Source organism: Schistocerca nitens, chromosome 1 (genome assembly GCF_023898315.1).
Source record: "Schistocerca nitens isolate TAMUIC-IGC-003100 chromosome 1, iqSchNite1.1, whole genome shotgun sequence".
Taxonomy (NCBI): Eukaryota; Metazoa; Arthropoda; class Insecta; order Orthoptera; family Acrididae; genus Schistocerca; species Schistocerca nitens.
Window position 1 is genome coordinate 458,873,137 of NC_064614.1, and position 17,330 is coordinate 458,890,466.

Genomic DNA, 17,330 nt, shown 5'->3' on the forward strand with positions numbered 1-17,330 from the left:
GTATGATTTCAAATTAATTTCATGTGGCAGTAGAAACTCCAGATTGTGTTCACGTCAAACTCACTTCGTTCTTCAAATTGCTTACAGTTGCAGAACCTGTGGAATCGGACCCGTGCAATCCTTCGCCTTGCGGGCCTAACGCCGAATGCCGAGATGGCAGTTGTACTTGTCTTCCAGAATACCAAGGAGACCCATACACTGGTTGCCGGCCAGAGTGCGTGTTGAGTACTGATTGTGACAGGACGAAAGCTTGCATCAGGAACAAGTGTGCTGACCCCTGCCCAGGAACTTGCGGACAGGGTGCTCGATGCGACGTAGTCAACCACATCCCCATCTGTACCTGTCCAGAAGGCACCTCTGGAAATGCCTTCATTCAGTGCCGGCCTATTCCACGTATGTACCAGATGTATAGTGATCTACTCCGTCAGCATCTGTTGTGGGGGTTGGGAGGAATGGTCTGGACATTCGCGTATGGAAATTCTCTCACAATAAATATAAATGTACCTGTCACGCTCTCATTTCTCTTATTCACTGTTGGTTTGCTCATAAAGAAGACCTTTCCAAACTGTGGAGTTTTCGGCGGCTGTCTGTCATACGGTTGAGAACGTTCAGCGGCTATGCCTCGCCTTGTCATGGTGATCGTTATCATCACCACGTTGTCTTTGGAATGTTACCTCACTACGCAATATGTGTTTTACCTTTATACAAGGAAAATTCTTCCTTCTATGCTTTATTGTGTCTCTAATGCTCAGCAGATGGATGATCGTCCCTCTCTTCGCCAACTGAACTGTGAGTTCCGAGAAACCGGCGTGTATAGCCACGCTCCACTGCTTTTTGCGCACACAGCTTTTTCCTGCTCCATTTCAACATCAAAGCGGTGGAGCTGCAGAGCTAAATCAGTAGTCAAGCATCCCAAACGGACAGTGGCTCATAGGTGTATGATAGCCCCACCGTTTTCTTTGCCTTATTGCATTATTTCAATAAAACGCTCTGTGGTACAAATATGCAGTGGTGGTGAAACATAGGCAACTAACATGGCTGATACAATTCAGGGCCTGCCAGATCAAACTTGTCTTTCCTCATGATGTCGGGAGGTGGTTGGACAGGCAAGTTTGTTTTCCCTACATTTGGACGTAATACATTCAGTCAGACGGTCGTTGCACTTTCAGTTGTACAAGAACTATATCTTGTCCGTTTCCATCAGGTCTATGTGTTCCTTTCCAAACCCGATTAAGAATGTGTGGGTTTACGTGCAGGAAGTTAAATAGCACCTTAAAGCGTTATGTGCAACTCGCTTGGAATGTATCTGTCCCGGTAAGAGCGAATCCATTCATCTCATTTTCTGCGTTCTGTCAGAAAAGATGCGACTGAAGTGTTCATTGTGCAAGTAGCAGCAATTATACAACAGGATTTGTGTGGTCACTCTTTGAAGCGTGAAATTCATTGTCTTTCTATCGAGGCAGCTTTGCATTAATAGAACTGGATTATGGGGCTAAAAGTGTGCAGGTTGTGGCGTTTCGGATCGTTACCAGTCGATAGATGTAGTGAGATTAGAACTTAGCTTTCTGTGTCCCCGTAGTTATCTGCTGTGGAAGCTGCAGAATATGTTGTTCTGAAGAAAAAGGGAGTCTGTCATCCTTGACTGTCACGCACACTGGTACCGTTCTTCTCTTGCCTCTCTTCCTCGCGAATTCTTTGGTTGCTACACACATATCTGCTTCGACAGATAATTCTAGTAGCGGCTAGAAGAACTGCTGTCGTCGCTTTCGTGGGAGCCACTGTCTGTATTTCGTAATGGTACGCCGAGCTGTTGCGGATTTGTCTTGATTGATTTCATTCTTGAGCATCTCAGGCAACTGTTCTCTTGATATCAAAGCCGTGACTGAAGTAACACAGTGCTACGCAATATAACAGGCAGCAAATGTTACCAAGAGATGGCCCGTCCGTGATATTTAAGACTGGTCCACCTTCTTGTCAGTCTGAGTGTATAAGAGCAGCGAGTTTCCTCTCTCCTTTGTCCTAGTTTTTAGTGTTCAGCACTTTGCCTATCAAGTCATTGCGGAATGTCAAGTTCCTCTTCAATCCCAACGAATTCTCAAATGACAAGTGACATCCTAGTAGCTCTAGGCATCAGGCATCAACACTTTGCAAAACAAGCTGCACTCTTCAGTTCGCTTGAGAACCTATTTCCTGACAATTTTCTCAATGCTCATTTACATATTCATGTATTTGTAGTCTGCTAGAGGCTACAGTTACAGCGCTAGCTGAGAGACAACATTCTCGATGCAAGTTCAATCATCTTCTGGCGGCGATTCTTCAACAGCAGATCTATTAAACGAGATTTTCATGTGCATACTGTTCGTATTAAGATCGGTCTTGATACCATGGTAAATACCAGTACATGGTTTTTCAAGAACCTGACCATCCGGTAGAGTGAAGACCGGCCACTGACACTGTTTTGTTAGTGTCCGTGTAGACTGATTAGTTTAAACTTTTCTCCGTGCCTTGTGGTTGCTAAAGGCTAAAAACACTTGGATGGTGTGGGGAATGCATCATTCCAGTTCACGCAAGAGGTCAGCTAAACGAGATAAATAACTATAATTCAGAATTAATTCCTTCACCTCGCCATCTTAATTATTGAAGCGAACACCGATAGTATTTACTGGAACACACAACAATGCTATTCGACGTAACTAAACTTGGCAGAATCTCAGCAGGTCAAGGTGAGACAATCTGTATTTACTGATGTAGATGTCCCAGTAATACAACACAAACAGTAACTCTCGGGTTTTGCTGGTACTATGAGGAAACTGCCCATGTGGCTCTTGATATCTGCTGTCAAACACATTCCCCAGATTACATAAGAGATTTTAAACACAAGCGGACCTTAGATTACACCATTGTGCTTAACGCCTGACATGCAATGCGTGGTTAGAGATTCTTCGTCAGAGTGTCACAAGAAGTTACTGATTGTTTCGCGCTCTCCGGATGCTGTGCTACACAGCAAGGTACATCCAGCACCGCTTACTTCGTATCGATCCTCTACGCTTACCATGTATCTTGACCACGCCAATATCGTTTGTAAGAGTATAGAACAATACGCTGATAACTCGAAAATAGACAATAAATGTAATGTAATACACTACCTTCGCGTTGAGTAGAATAGTAATAGCTTGGACAGACAAAATGGAGTAATACCTTTTGTCTTTTTACACAGCTCCCGTGGCAACACAGCCATGCAACCCGTCTCCATGCGGTCCCAACAGCCAATGTCGGGAGATTAACGGCCAGGCTGTATGTTCATGTGTGCCGGGCTACCTTGGAAGCCCACCGGCGTGCAGGCCAGAGTGCGTTGTGAGTTCCGATTGCAGCCAGAATGAAGCCTGCAGCAACCAGAAATGTAGAAATCCTTGCCCAGGAACGTGTGGAATTGGGGCTAAGTGTCAGGTGGTGAATCACAACCCTATCTGTAGCTGTCCACCGCGCCACACGGGAGACCCTTTCACCAGATGCCTGCCCATACGTAAGAACCATACTGATGAAACATTTCTTCCTGTCATATCAGAAAAACAATGTAAGCTACTACTTTGTTCTTCTCACACATTGGTTTTTCCCTCATGCAGCTGATTCGCCGGTGAGCAAGCCAGTGAACCCTTGCCAGCCGTCACCATGTGGTCCAAATGCTCAGTGCAAGGTAGCTGGAGACAGCCCCTCTTGCTCGTGCCTGCCAGAATTCAAAGGCTCGCCACCAAACTGTCGGCCTGAGTGCGTCAGCAACAGCGAGTGTGCCAGCCATCTGGCCTGTATGGGGCAGAAGTGCAAAGACCCCTGTCCCGGAGCTTGTGGATCAAATGCTGAGTGCCGAGTGGTCAGCCACACGCCTACGTGTATGTGTGCGGTTGGATACACTGGAGACCCGTTCTCTCAGTGCTTTGTACAACGTAAGAATGAACTCCTGAGTCATTTCTCTTGTATTTGTGCGATTGTGGATGCAAGTTCGTGCAGAGGATAATTGTGACTTGTGGCTTTCAGCTGTAGCCGTGCCCCAGGAGAGGCCAACGCCCTGCTCTCCGTCGCCATGTGGTTCGAATGCAGTGTGTAGGGAACAGAATGGCGCAGGATCTTGCACTTGTCTACCAGAGTATGTGGGCAATCCATACGAAGGCTGTCGGCCAGAGTGCGTGGTGAACACTGACTGTGCTCCCAACAGGGCATGTATTCGTAACAAGTGCCAAGACCCATGCCCCGGCACGTGTGGCCCGAATGCAGACTGCCAGGTGGTCAATCACCTGCCATCGTGCACATGCCGGCCGGGATACACTGGAGACCCGTTCCGATACTGCACAGTGCAGGCTAGCGAACGTAAGGACCAATTTCTCTGCTGAAATACTTTATCTCTGTGGAGTGAGTTATTTGGTAACCATGTGTTCTTTCGGTTGTATTTGTATGGCTGACTGGCCCTTCTATTGCGCAGCTGTGGTAGCTGAACCAGGAGATCCGTGCAGCCCATCGCCATGTGGTCCTAACAGCCAATGTCGCCAAGTGAATGGGCAGGCTGTGTGCTCATGCCTACCGTCGTACATTGGCAGTCCACCAGGCTGTAGACCAGAGTGTGTGGTGAGCTCCGAATGCCCGCAGAACCGAGCCTGTGTGAACCAGAAGTGTGTGGACCCCTGCCCTGGGCCGTGTGGCCTCAATACTCGCTGCCAGGTGATCAACCACAGCCCAATATGCAGCTGCAAACAAGGATTTACCGGAGACCCCTTCGCCAGATGCCATCCAATTCCACGTAAGCTTCTGGAGCCTTAGGTTTTTCTGGTGTGTGTGATGCAATATAGCCTTGGTGACAGCGCAGGAATGACCTAGAACGTTGTCTCTTTTCTCTTTTTAGCTCCACCTCAGAGGCCGAGTGCCCCAGTAGTTGTGAATCCTTGCATCCCATCACCATGTGGGCCGTATTCTGAATGTCGTGATACAGGTGGCAATCCTTCATGCTCATGCCTGGCAAATTACATTGGCGCTCCACCAAACTGCCGTCCCGAGTGCTCCATCAACTCGGAGTGCCCCAGCAACAGGGCTTGTATCCGGGAGAAGTGTCGTGACCCATGTCCTGGGTCGTGTGGCATTGGCGCACAGTGCAGTGTGATCAACCACACCCCAGTGTGCACATGCCCTGAGGGGTACACAGGAGATCCATTCACCAACTGCTTCCCAAAACCGACAAGTAAGAAAGCTTAAACTACGCAAAGTATGATTTCAAATTAATTTCATGTGGCAGTAGAAACTCCAGATTGTGTTCACGTCAAACTCACTTCGTTCTTCAAATTGCTTACAGTTGCAGAACCTGTGGAATCGGACCCGTGCAATCCTTCGCCTTGCGGGCCTAACGCCGAATGCCGAGATGGCAGTTGTACTTGTCTTCCAGAATACCAAGGAGACCCATACACTGGTTGCCGGCCAGAGTGCGTGTTGAGTACTGATTGTGACAGGACGAAAGCTTGCATCAGGAACAAGTGTGCTGACCCCTGCCCAGGAACTTGCGGACAGGGTGCTCGATGCGACGTAGTCAACCACATCCCCATCTGTACCTGTCCAGAAGGCACCTCTGGAAATGCCTTCATTCAGTGCCGGCCTATTCCACGTATGTACCAGATGTATAGTGATCTACTCCGTCAGCATCTGTTGTGGGGGTTGGGAGGAACGGTCTGTACATTCGCGTATGGAAATTCTCTCACAATAAATATAAATGTACCTATCACGCTCTCATTTCTCTTATTCACTGTTGGTTTGCTCATAAAGAAGACCTTTCCAAACTGTGGGGTTTTCGGCGGCTGTCTGTCATACGGTTGGGAACGTTCAGCGGCTATGCCTCGCCTTGTCATGGTGATCGTTATCATCACCACTGTTGTCTTTGGAATGTTACCTCACTACGCAATATGTTACTTCCAAAGGACTAACGAGTTTTACCTTTATACAAGGAAAATTCTTCCTTCTATGCTTTATTGTGTCTCTAATGCTCAACAGATGGATGATCGTCCCTCTCTTCGCCAACTGAACTGTGAGTTCCGAGAAACCGGCGTGTATAGCCACGCTCCACTGCTTTTTGCGCACACAGCTTTTTCCTGCTCCATTTCAACATCAAAGCGGTGGAGCTGCAGAGCTAAATCAGTAGTCAAGCATCCCAAACGGACAGTGGCTCATAGGTGTATGATAGCCCCACCGTTTTCTTTGCCTTATTGCATTATTTCAATAAAACGCTCTGTGGTACAAATATGCAGTGGTGGTGAAACATAGGCAACTAACATGGCTGATACAATTCAGGGCCTGCCAGATCAAACTTGTCTTTCCTCATGATGTCGGGAGGTGGTTGGACAGGCAAGTTTGTTTTCCCTACATTTGGACGTAATACATTCAGTCAGACGGTCGTTGCACTTTCAGTTGTACAAGAACTATATCTTGTCCGTTTCCATCAGGTCTATGTGTTCCTTTCCAAACCCGATTAAGAATGTGTGGGTTTACGTGCAGGAAGTTAAATAGCACCTTAAAGCGTTATGTGCAACTCGCTTGGAATGTATCTGTCCCGGTAAGAGCGAATCCATTCATCTCATTTTCTGCGTTCTGTCAGAAAAGATGCGACTGAAGTGTTCATTGTGCAAGTAGCAGCAATTATACAACAGGATTTGTGTGGTCACTCTTTGAAGCGTGAAATTCATTGTCTTTCTATCGAGGCAGCTTTGCATTAATAGAACTGGATTATGGGGCTAAAAGTGTGCAGGTTGTGGCGTTTCGGATCGTTACCAGTCGATAGATGTAGTGAGATTAGAACTTAGCTTTCTGTGTCCCCGTAGTTATCTGCTGTGGAAGCTGCAGAATATGTTGTTCTGAAGAAAAAGGGAGTCTGTCATCCTTGACTGTCACGCACACTGGTACCGTTCTTCTCTTGCCTCTCTTCCTCGCGAATTCTTTGGTTGCTACACACATATCTGCTTCGACAGATAATTCTAGTAGCGGCTAGAAGAACTGCTGTCGTCGCTTTCGTGGGAGCCACTGTCTGTATTTCGTAATGGTACGCCGAGCTGTTGCGGATTTGTCTTGATTGATTTCATTCTTGAGCATCTCAGGCAACTGTTCTCTTGATATCAAAGCCGTGACTGAAGTAACACAGTGCTACGCAATATAACAGGCAGCAAATGTTACCAAGAGATGGCCCGTCCGTGATATTTAAGACTGGTCCACCTTCTTGTCAGTCTGAGTGTATAAGAGCAGCGAGTTTCCTCTCTCCTTTGTCCTAGTTTTTAGTGTTCAGCACTTTGCCTATCAAGTCATTGCGGAATGTCAAGTTCCTCTTCAATCCCAACGAATTCTCAAATGACAAGTGACATCCTAGTAGCTCTAGGCATCAGGCATCAACACTTTGCAAAACAAGCTGCACTCTTCAGTTCGCTTGAGAACCTATTTCCTGACAATTTTCTCAATGCTCATTTACATATTCATGTATTTGTAGTCTGCTAGAGGCTACAGTTACAGCGCTAGCTGAGAGACAACATTCTCGATGCAAGTTCAATCATCTTCTGGCGGCGATTCTTCAACAGCAGATCTATTAAACGAGATTTTCATGTGCATACTGTTCGTATTAAGATCGGTCTTGATACCATGGTAAATACCAGTACATGGTTTTTCAAGAACCTGACCATCCGGTAGAGTGAAGACCGGCCACTGACACTGTTTTGTTAGTGTCCGTGTAGACTGATTAGTTTAAACTTTTCTCCGTGCCTTGTGGTTGCTAAAGGCTAAAAACACTTGGATGGTGTGGGGAATGCATCATTCCAGTTCACGCAAGAGGTCAGCTAAACGAGATAAATAACTATAATTCAGAATTAATTCCTTCACCTCGCCATCTTACTTATTGAAGCGAACACCGATAGTATTTACTGGAACACACAACAATGCTATTCGACGTAACTAAACTTGGCAGAATCTCAGCAGGTCAAGGTGAGACAATCTGTATTTACTGATGTAGATGTCCCAGTAATACAACACAAACAGTAACTCTCGGGTTTTGCTGGTACTATGAGGAAACTGCCCAGGTGGCTCTTGATATCTGCTGTCAAACACATTCCCCAGATTACATAAGAGATTTTAAACACAAGCGGACCTTAGATTACACCATTGTGCTTAACGCCTGACATGCAATGCGTGGTTAGAGATTCTTCGTCAGAGTGTCACAAGAAGTTACTGATTGTTTCGCGCTCTCCGGATGCTGTGCTACACAGCAAGGTACATCCAGCACCGCTTACTTCGTATCGATCCTCTACGCTTACCATGTATCTTGACCACGCCAATATCGTTTGTAAGAGTATAGAACAATACGCTGATAACTCGAAAATAGACAATAAATGTAATGTAATACACTACCTTCGCGTTGAGTAGAATAGTAATAGCTTGGACAGACAAAATGGAGTAATACCTTTTGTCTTTTTACACAGCTCCCGTGGCAACACAGCCATGCAACCCGTCTCCATGCGGTCCCAACAGCCAATGTCGGGAGATTAACGGCCAGGCTGTATGTTCATGTGTGCCGGGCTACCTTGGAAGCCCACCGGCGTGCAGGCCAGAGTGCGTTGTGAGTTCCGATTGCAGCCAGAATGAAGCCTGCAGCAACCAGAAATGTAGAAATCCTTGCCCAGGAACGTGTGGAATTGGGGCTAAGTGTCAGGTGGTGAATCACAACCCTATCTGTAGCTGTCCACCGCGCCACACGGGAGACCCTTTCACCAGATGCCTGCCCATACGTAAGAACCATACTGATGAAACATTTCTTCCTGTCATATCAGAAAAACAATGTAAGCTACTACTTTGTTCTTCTCACACATTGGTTTTTCCCTCATGCAGCTGATTCGCCGGTGAGCAAGCCAGTGAACCCTTGCCAGCCGTCACCATGTGGTCCAAATGCTCAGTGCAAGGTAGCTGGAGACAGCCCCTCTTGCTCGTGCCTGCCAGAATTCAAAGGCTCGCCACCAAACTGTCGGCCTGAGTGCGTCAGCAACAGCGAGTGTGCCAGCCATCTGGCCTGTATGGGGCAGAAGTGCAAAGACCCCTGTCCCGGAGCTTGTGGATCAAATGCTGAGTGCCGAGTGGTCAGCCACACGCCTACGTGTATGTGTGCGGTTGGATACACTGGAGACCCGTTCTCTCAGTGCTTTGTACAACGTAAGAATGAACTCCTGAGTCATTTCTCTTGTATTTGTGCGATTGTGGATGCAAGTTCGTGCAGAGGATAATTGTGACTTGTGGCTTTCAGCTGTAGCCGTGCCCCAGGAGAGGCCAACGCCCTGCTCTCCGTCGCCATGTGGTTCGAATGCAGTGTGTAGGGAACAGAATGGCGCAGGATCTTGCACTTGTCTACCAGAGTATGTGGGCAATCCATACGAAGGCTGTCGGCCAGAGTGCGTGGTGAACACTGACTGTGCTCCCAACAGGGCATGTATTCGTAACAAGTGCCAAGACCCATGCCCCGGCACGTGTGGCCCGAATGCAGACTGCCAGGTGGTCAATCACCTGCCATCGTGCACATGCCGGCCGGGATACACTGGAGACCCGTTCCGATACTGCACAGTGCAGGCTAGCGAACGTAAGGACCAATTTCTCTGCTGAAATACTTTATCTCTGTGGAGTGAGTTATTTGGTAACCATGTGTTCTTTCGGTTGTATTTGTATGGCTGACTGGCCCTTCTATTGCGCAGCTGTGGTAGCTGAACCAGGAGATCCGTGCAGCCCATCGCCATGTGGTCCTAACAGCCAATGTCGCCAAGTGAATGGGCAGGCTGTGTGCTCATGCCTACCGTCGTACATTGGCAGTCCACCAGGCTGTAGACCAGAGTGTGTGGTGAGCTCCGAATGCCCGCAGAACCGAGCCTGTGTGAACCAGAAGTGTGTGGACCCCTGCCCTGGGCCGTGTGGCCTCAATACTCGCTGCCAGGTGATCAACCACAGCCCAATATGCAGCTGCAAACAAGGATTTACCGGAGACCCCTTCGCCAGATGCCATCCAATTCCACGTAAGCTTCTGGAGCCTTAGGTTTTTCTGGTGTGTGTGATGCAATATAGCCTTGGTGACAGCGCAGGAATGACCTAGAACGTTGTCTCTTTTCTCTTTTTAGCTCCACCTCAGAGGCCGAGTGCCCCAGTAGTTGTGAATCCTTGCATCCCATCACCATGTGGGCCGTATTCTGAATGTCGTGATACAGGTGGCAATCCTTCATGCTCATGCCTGGCAAATTACATTGGCGCTCCACCAAACTGCCGTCCCGAGTGCTCCATCAACTCGGAGTGCCCCAGCAACAGGGCTTGTATCCGGGAGAAGTGTCGTGACCCATGTCCTGGGTCGTGTGGCATTGGCGCACAGTGCAGTGTGATCAACCACACCCCAGTGTGCACATGCCCTGAGGGGTACACAGGAGATCCATTCACCAACTGCTTCCCAAAACCGACAAGTAAGAAAGCTTAAACTACGCAAAGTATGATTTCAAATTAATTTCATGTGGCAGTAGAAACTCCAGATTGTGTTCACGTCAAACTCACTTCGTTCTTCAAATTGCTTACAGTTGCAGAACCTGTGGAATCGGACCCGTGCAATCCTTCGCCTTGCGGGCCTAACGCCGAATGCCGAGATGGCAGTTGTACTTGTCTTCCAGAATACCAAGGAGACCCATACACTGGTTGCCGGCCAGAGTGCGTGTTGAGTACTGATTGTGACAGGACGAAAGCTTGCATCAGGAACAAGTGTGCTGACCCCTGCCCAGGAACTTGCGGACAGGGTGCTCGATGCGACGTAGTCAACCACATCCCCATCTGTACCTGTCCAGAAGGCACCTCTGGAAATGCCTTCATTCAGTGCCGGCCTATTCCACGTATGTACCAGATGTATAGTGATCTACTCCGTCAGCATCTGTTGTGGGGGTTGGGAGGAACGGTCTGGACATTCGCGTATGGAAATTCTCTCACAATAAATATAAATGTACCTATCACGCTCTCATTTCTCTTATTCACTGTTGGTTTGCTCATAAAGAAGACCTTTCCAAACTGTGGGGTTTTCGGCGGCTGTCTGTCATACGGTTGGGAACGTTCAGCGGCTATGCCTCGCCTTGTCATGGTGATCGTTATCATCACCACTGTTGTCTTTGGAATGTTACCTCACTACGCAATATGTTACTTCCAAAGGACTAACGAGTTTTACCTTTATACAAGGAAAATTCTTCCTTCTATGCTTTATTGTGTCTCTAATGCTCAACAGATGGATGATCGTCCCTCTCTTCGCCAACTGAACTGTGAGTTCCGAGAAACCGGCGTGTATAGCCACGCTCCGCTGCTTTTTGCGCACACAGCTTTTTCCTGCTCCATTTCAACATCAAAGCGGTGGAGCTGCAGAGCTAAATCAGTAGTCAAGCATCCCAAACGGACAGTGGCTCATAGGTATATGATAGCCCCACCGTTTTCTTTGCCTTATTGCATTATTTCAATAAAACGCTCTGTGGTACAAATATGCAGTGGTGGTGAAACATAGGCAACTAACATGGCTGATACAATTCAGGGCCTGCCAGATCAAACTTGTCTTTCCTCATGATGTCGGGAGGTGGTTGGACAGGCAAGTTTGTTTTCCCTACATTTGGACGTAATACATTCAGTCAGACGGTCGTTGCACTTTCAGTTGTACAAGAACTATATCTTGTCCGTTTCCATCAGGTCTATGTGTTCCTTTCCAAACCCGATTAAGAATGTGTGGGTTTACGTGCAGGAAGTTAAATAGCACCTTAAAGCGTTATGTGCAACTCGCTTGGAATGTATCTGTCCCGGTAAGAGCGAGTCCATTCTTCTCATTTTCTGCGTTCTGTTAGAAGAGATGCGACTGAAGTGTTCATTGTGCAAGTAGCAGCAATTATACAACAGGATTTGTGTGGTCACTCTTTGAAGCGTGAAATTCATTGTCTTTCTATCGAGGCAGCTTTGCATTAATAGAACTGGATTATGGGGCTAAAAGTGTGCAGGTTGTGGCGTTTCGGATCGTTACCAGTCGATAGATCTAGTGAGATTAGAACTTAGCTTTCTGTGTCCCCGTAGTTATCTGCTGTGGAAGCTGCAGAATATGTTGTTCTGAAGAAAAAGGGAGTCTGTCATCCTTGACTGTCACGCCCATTGGTACCGTTCTTCTCTCGCCTCTCTTCCTCGCGAATTCTTTGGTTGCTACACACATATCTGCTTTGACAGATAATTCTAGTAGCGGCTAGAAGAACTGCTGTCGACGCTTTCGTGGGAGCCACTGTCTGTATTTCGTAATGGTACGCCGAGCTGTTGCGGATTTGCCTTGATTGATTTCATTCTTGAGCATCTCAGGCAACTGTTCTCTTGATATCAAAGCCGTGACTGAAGTAACACAGTGCTACGCAATATAACAGGCAGCAAATGTTACCAAGAGATGGCCCGTCCGTGATATTTAAGACTGGTCCACCTTCTTGTCAGTCTGAGTGTATAAGAGCAGCGAGTTTCCTCTCTCCTTTGTCCTAGTTTTTAGTGTTCAGCACTTTGCCTATCAAGTCATTGCGGAATGTCAAGTTCCTCTTCAATCCCATCGAATTCTCAAATGACAAGTGACATCCTAGTAGCTCTAGGCATCAGGCATCAACACTTTGCAAAACAAGCTGCACTCTTCAGTTCGCTTGAGAACCTATTTCCTGACAATTTTCTCAATGCTCATTTACATATTCATGTATTTGTAGTGTGCTAGGGGCTACAGTTACTGCGCTAGCTGAGAGACAACATTCTCGATGCAAGCTCAATCATCTTCTGGCGGCGATTCTTCAACAGCAGATCTATTAAACGAGATTTTCATGTGTATACTGTTCGTATTAAGATCGGTCTTGATACCATGGTAAATACCAGTACATGGTTTTTCAAGAACGTGACCATCCGGTAGAGTGAAGACCGGCCACTGACACTGTTTTGTTAGTGTCCGTGTAGACTGATTAGTTTAAACTTTTCTCCGTGCCTTGTGGTTGCTAAAGGCTAAAAACACTTGGATGGTGTGGGGAATGCATCATTCCAGTTCACGCAAGAGGTCAGCTAAACGAGATAAATAACTATAATTCAGAATTAATTCCTTCACCTCGCCATCTTAATTATTGAAGCGAACACCGATAGTATTTACTGGAACACACAACAATGCTATTCGACGTAACTAAACTTGGCAGAATCTCAGCAGGTCAAGGTGAGACAATCTGTATTTACTGATGTAGATGTCCCAGTAATACAACACAAACAGTAACTCTCGGGTTTTGCTGGTACTATGAGGAAACTGCCCATGTGGCTCTTGATATCTGCTGTCAAACACATTCCCCAGATTACATAAGAGATTTTAAACACAAGCGGACCTTAGATTACACCATTGTGCTTAACGCCTGACATGCAATGCGTGGTTAGAGATTCTTCGTCAGAGTGTCACAAGAAGTTACTGATTGTTTCGCGCTCTCCGGATGCTGTGCTACACAGCAAGGTACATCCAGCACCGCTTACTTCGTATCGATCCTCTACGCTTACCATGTATCTTGACCACGCCAATATCGTTTGTAAGAGTATAGAACAATACGCTGATAACTCGAAAATAGACAATAAATGTAATGTAATACACTACCTTCGCGTTGAGTAGAATAGTAATAGCTTGGACAGACAAAATGGAGTAATACCTTTTGTCTTTTTACACAGCTCCCGTGGCAACACAGCCATGCAACCCGTCTCCATGCGGTCCCAACAGCCAATGTCGGGAGATTAACGGCCAGGCTGTATGTTCATGTGTGCCGGGCTACCTTGGAAGCCCACCGGCGTGCAGGCCAGAGTGCGTTGTGAGTTCCGATTGCAGCCAGAATGAAGCCTGCAGCAACCAGAAATGTAGAAATCCTTGCCCAGGAACGTGTGGAATTGGGGCTAAGTGTCAGGTGGTGAATCACAACCCTATCTGTAGCTGTCCACCGCGCCACACGGGAGACCCTTTCACCAGATGCCTGCCCATACGTAAGAACCATACTGATGAAACATTTCTTCCTGTCATATCAGAAAACAATGTAAGCTACTACTTTGTTCTTCTCACACATTGGTTTTTCCCTCATGCAGCTGATTCGCCGGTGAGCAAGCCAGTGAACCCTTGCCAGCCGTCACCATGTGGTCCAAATGCTCAGTGCAAGGTAGCTGGAGACAGCCCCTCTTGCTCGTGCCTGCCAGAATTCAAAGGCTCGCCACCAAACTGTCGGCCTGAGTGCGTCAGCAACAGCGAGTGTGCCAGCCATCTGGCCTGTATGGGGCAGAAGTGCAAAGACCCCTGTCCCGGAGCTTGTGGATCAAATGCTGAGTGCCGAGTGGTCAGCCACACGCCTACGTGTGTGTGTGCGGTTGGATACACTGGAGACCCGTTCTCTCAGTGCTTTGTACAACGTAAGAATGAACTCCTGAGTCATTTCTCTTGTATTTGTGCGATTGTGGATGCAAGTTCGTGCAGAGGATAATTGTGACTTGTGGCTTTCAGCTGTAGCCGTGCCCCAGGAGAGGCCAACGCCCTGCTCTCCGTCGCCATGTGGTTCGAATGCAGTGTGTAGGGAACAGAATGGCGCAGGATCTTGCACTTGTCTACCAGAGTATGTGGGCAATCCATACGAAGGCTGTCGGCCAGAGTGCGTGGTGAACACTGACTGTGCTCCCAACAGGGCATGTATTCGTAACAAGTGCCAAGACCCATGCCCCGGCACGTGTGGCCCGAATGCAGACTGCCAGGTGGTCAATCACCTGCCATCGTGCACATGCCGGCCGGGATACACTGGAGACCCGTTTCGATACTGCACAGTGCAGGCTAGCGAACGTAAGGACCAATTTCTCTGCTGAAATACTTTATCTCTGTGGAGTGAGTTATTTGGTAACCATGTGTTCTTTCGGTTGTATTTGTATGGCTGACTGGCCCTTCTATTGCGCAGCTGTGGTAGCTGAACCAGGAGATCCGTGCAGCCCATCGCCATGTGGTCCTAACAGCCAATGTCGCCAAGTGAATGGGCAGGCTGTGTGCTCATGCCTACCGTCGTACATTGGCAGTCCACCAGGCTGTAGACCAGAGTGTGTGGTGAGCTCCGAATGCCCGCAGAACCGAGCCTGTGTGAACCAGAAGTGTGTGGACCCCTGCCCTGGGCCGTGTGGCCTCAATACTCGCTGCCAGGTGATCAACCACAGCCCAATATGCAGCTGCAAACAAGGATTTACCGGAGACCCCTTCGCCAGATGCCATCCAATTCCACGTAAGCTTCTGGAGCCTTAGGTTTTTCTGGTGTGTGTGATGCAATATAGCCTTGGTGACAGCGCAGGAATGACCTAGAACGTTGTCTCTTTTCTCTTTTTAGCTCCACCTCAGAGGCCGAGTGCCCCAGTAGTTGTGAATCCTTGCATCCCATCACCATGTGGGCCGTATTCTGAATGTCGTGATACAGGTGGCAATCCTTCATGCTCATGCCTGGCAAATTACATTGGCGCTCCACCAAACTGCCGTCCCGAGTGCTCCATCAACTCGGAGTGCCCCAGCAACAGGGCTTGTATCCGGGAGAAGTGTCGTGACCCATGTCCTGGGTCGTGTGGCATTGGCGCACAGTGCAGTGTGATCAACCACACCCCAGTGTGCACATGCCCTGAGGGGTACACAGGAGATCCATTCACCAACTGCTTCCCAAAACCGACAAGTAAGAAAGCTTAAACTACGCAAAGTATGATTTCAAATTAATTTCATGTGGCAGTAGAAACTCCAGATTGTGTTCACGTCAAACTCACTTCGTTCTTCAAATTGCTTACAGTTGCAGAACCTGTGGAATCGGACCCGTGCAATCCTTCGCCTTGCGGGCCTAACGCCGAATGCCGAGATGGCAGTTGTACTTGTCTTCCAGAATACCAAGGAGACCCATACACTGGTTGCCGGCCAGAGTGCGTGTTGAGTACTGATTGTGACAGGACGAAAGCTTGCATCAGGAACAAGTGTGCTGACCCCTGCCCAGGAACTTGCGGACAGGGTGCTCGATGCGACGTAGTCAACCACATCCCCATCTGTACCTGTCCAGAAGGCACCTCTGGAAATGCCTTCATTCAGTGCCGGCCTATTCCACGTATGTACCAGATGTATAGTGATCTACTCCGTCAGCATCTGTTGTGGGGGTTGGGAGGAACGGTCTGGACATTCGCGTATGGAAATTCTCTCACAATAAATATAAATGTACCTGTCACGCTCTCATTTCTCTTATTCACTGTTGGTTTGCTCATAAAGAAGACCTTTCCAAACTGTGGAGTTTTCGGCGGCTGTCTGTCATACGGTTGAGAACGTTCAGCGGCTATGCCTCGCCTTGTCATGGTGATCGTTATCATCACCACTTTGTCTTTGGAATGTTACCTCACTACGCAATATGTGTTTTACCTTTATACAAGGAAAATTCTTCCTTCTATGCTTTATTGTGTCTCTAATGCTCAGCAGATGGATGATCGTCCCTCTCTTCGCCAACTGAACTGTGAGTTCCGAGAAACCGGCGTGTATAGCCACGCTCCACTGCTTTTTGCGCACACAGCTTTTTCCTGCTCCATTTCAACATCAAAGCGGTGGAGCTGCAGAGCTAAATCAGTAGTCAAGCATCCCAAACGGACAGTGGCTCATAGGTGTATGATAGCCCCACCGTTTTCTTTGCCTTATTGCATTATTTCAATAAAACTTTCTGTGGTACAAATATGCAGTGGTGGTGAAACATAGGCAACTAACATGGCTGATACAATTCAGGGCCTGCCAGATCAAACTTGTCTTTCCTCATGATGTCGGGAGGTGGTTGGACAGGCAAGTTTGTTTTCCCTACGTTTGGACGTAATACATTCAGTCAGACGGTCGTTGTACTTTCAGTTGTACAAGAACTATATCTTGTCCGTTTCCATCAGGTCTATGTGTTCCTTTCCAAACCCGATTAAGAATGTGTGGGTTTACGTGCAGGAAGTTAAATAGCACCTTAAAGCGTTATGTGCAACTCGCCTGGAATGTATCTGTCCCGGTAAGAGCGAGTCCATTCTTCTCATTTTCTGCGTTCTGTTAGAAAAGATGCGACTGAAGTGTTCATTGTGCAAGTAGCAGCAATTATACAACAGGATTTGTGTGGTCACTCTTTGAAGCGTGAAATTCATTGTCTTTCTATCGAGGCAGCTTTGCATTAATAGAACTGGATTATGGGGCTAAAAGTGTGCAGGTTGTGGCGTTTCGGATCGTTACCAGTCGATAGATCTAG

General features: G+C 47.7%; 1 protein-coding gene across 1 annotated transcript in view; it reads left to right on the plus strand.

Moving 5' to 3' along the window:
- The window catches only part of LOC126253539 (uncharacterized), a 606,491-nt gene that overhangs the window by 455,463 nt on the left and 133,698 nt on the right, over nt 1–17,330 (plus strand). Inside the window, exons 103-121 of the mRNA XM_049954972.1 lie at nt 88–393; nt 3,218–3,523; nt 3,624–3,959; nt 4,039–4,362; nt 4,475–4,789; nt 4,892–5,224; nt 5,342–5,641; nt 8,487–8,792; nt 8,893–9,210; nt 9,302–9,631; nt 9,744–10,058; nt 10,161–10,493; nt 10,605–10,910; nt 13,756–14,061; nt 14,161–14,478; nt 14,570–14,899; nt 15,012–15,326; nt 15,429–15,761; nt 15,879–16,178. Coding sequence (XP_049810929.1) covers nt 88–393; nt 3,218–3,523; nt 3,624–3,959; nt 4,039–4,362; nt 4,475–4,789; nt 4,892–5,224; nt 5,342–5,641; nt 8,487–8,792; nt 8,893–9,210; nt 9,302–9,631; nt 9,744–10,058; nt 10,161–10,493; nt 10,605–10,910; nt 13,756–14,061; nt 14,161–14,478; nt 14,570–14,899; nt 15,012–15,326; nt 15,429–15,761; nt 15,879–16,178 — 6,030 coding nt within the window. The remainder of the gene's footprint in view (nt 1–87; nt 394–3,217; nt 3,524–3,623; nt 3,960–4,038; nt 4,363–4,474; nt 4,790–4,891; nt 5,225–5,341; nt 5,642–8,486; nt 8,793–8,892; nt 9,211–9,301; nt 9,632–9,743; nt 10,059–10,160; nt 10,494–10,604; nt 10,911–13,755; nt 14,062–14,160; nt 14,479–14,569; nt 14,900–15,011; nt 15,327–15,428; nt 15,762–15,878; nt 16,179–17,330) is intronic.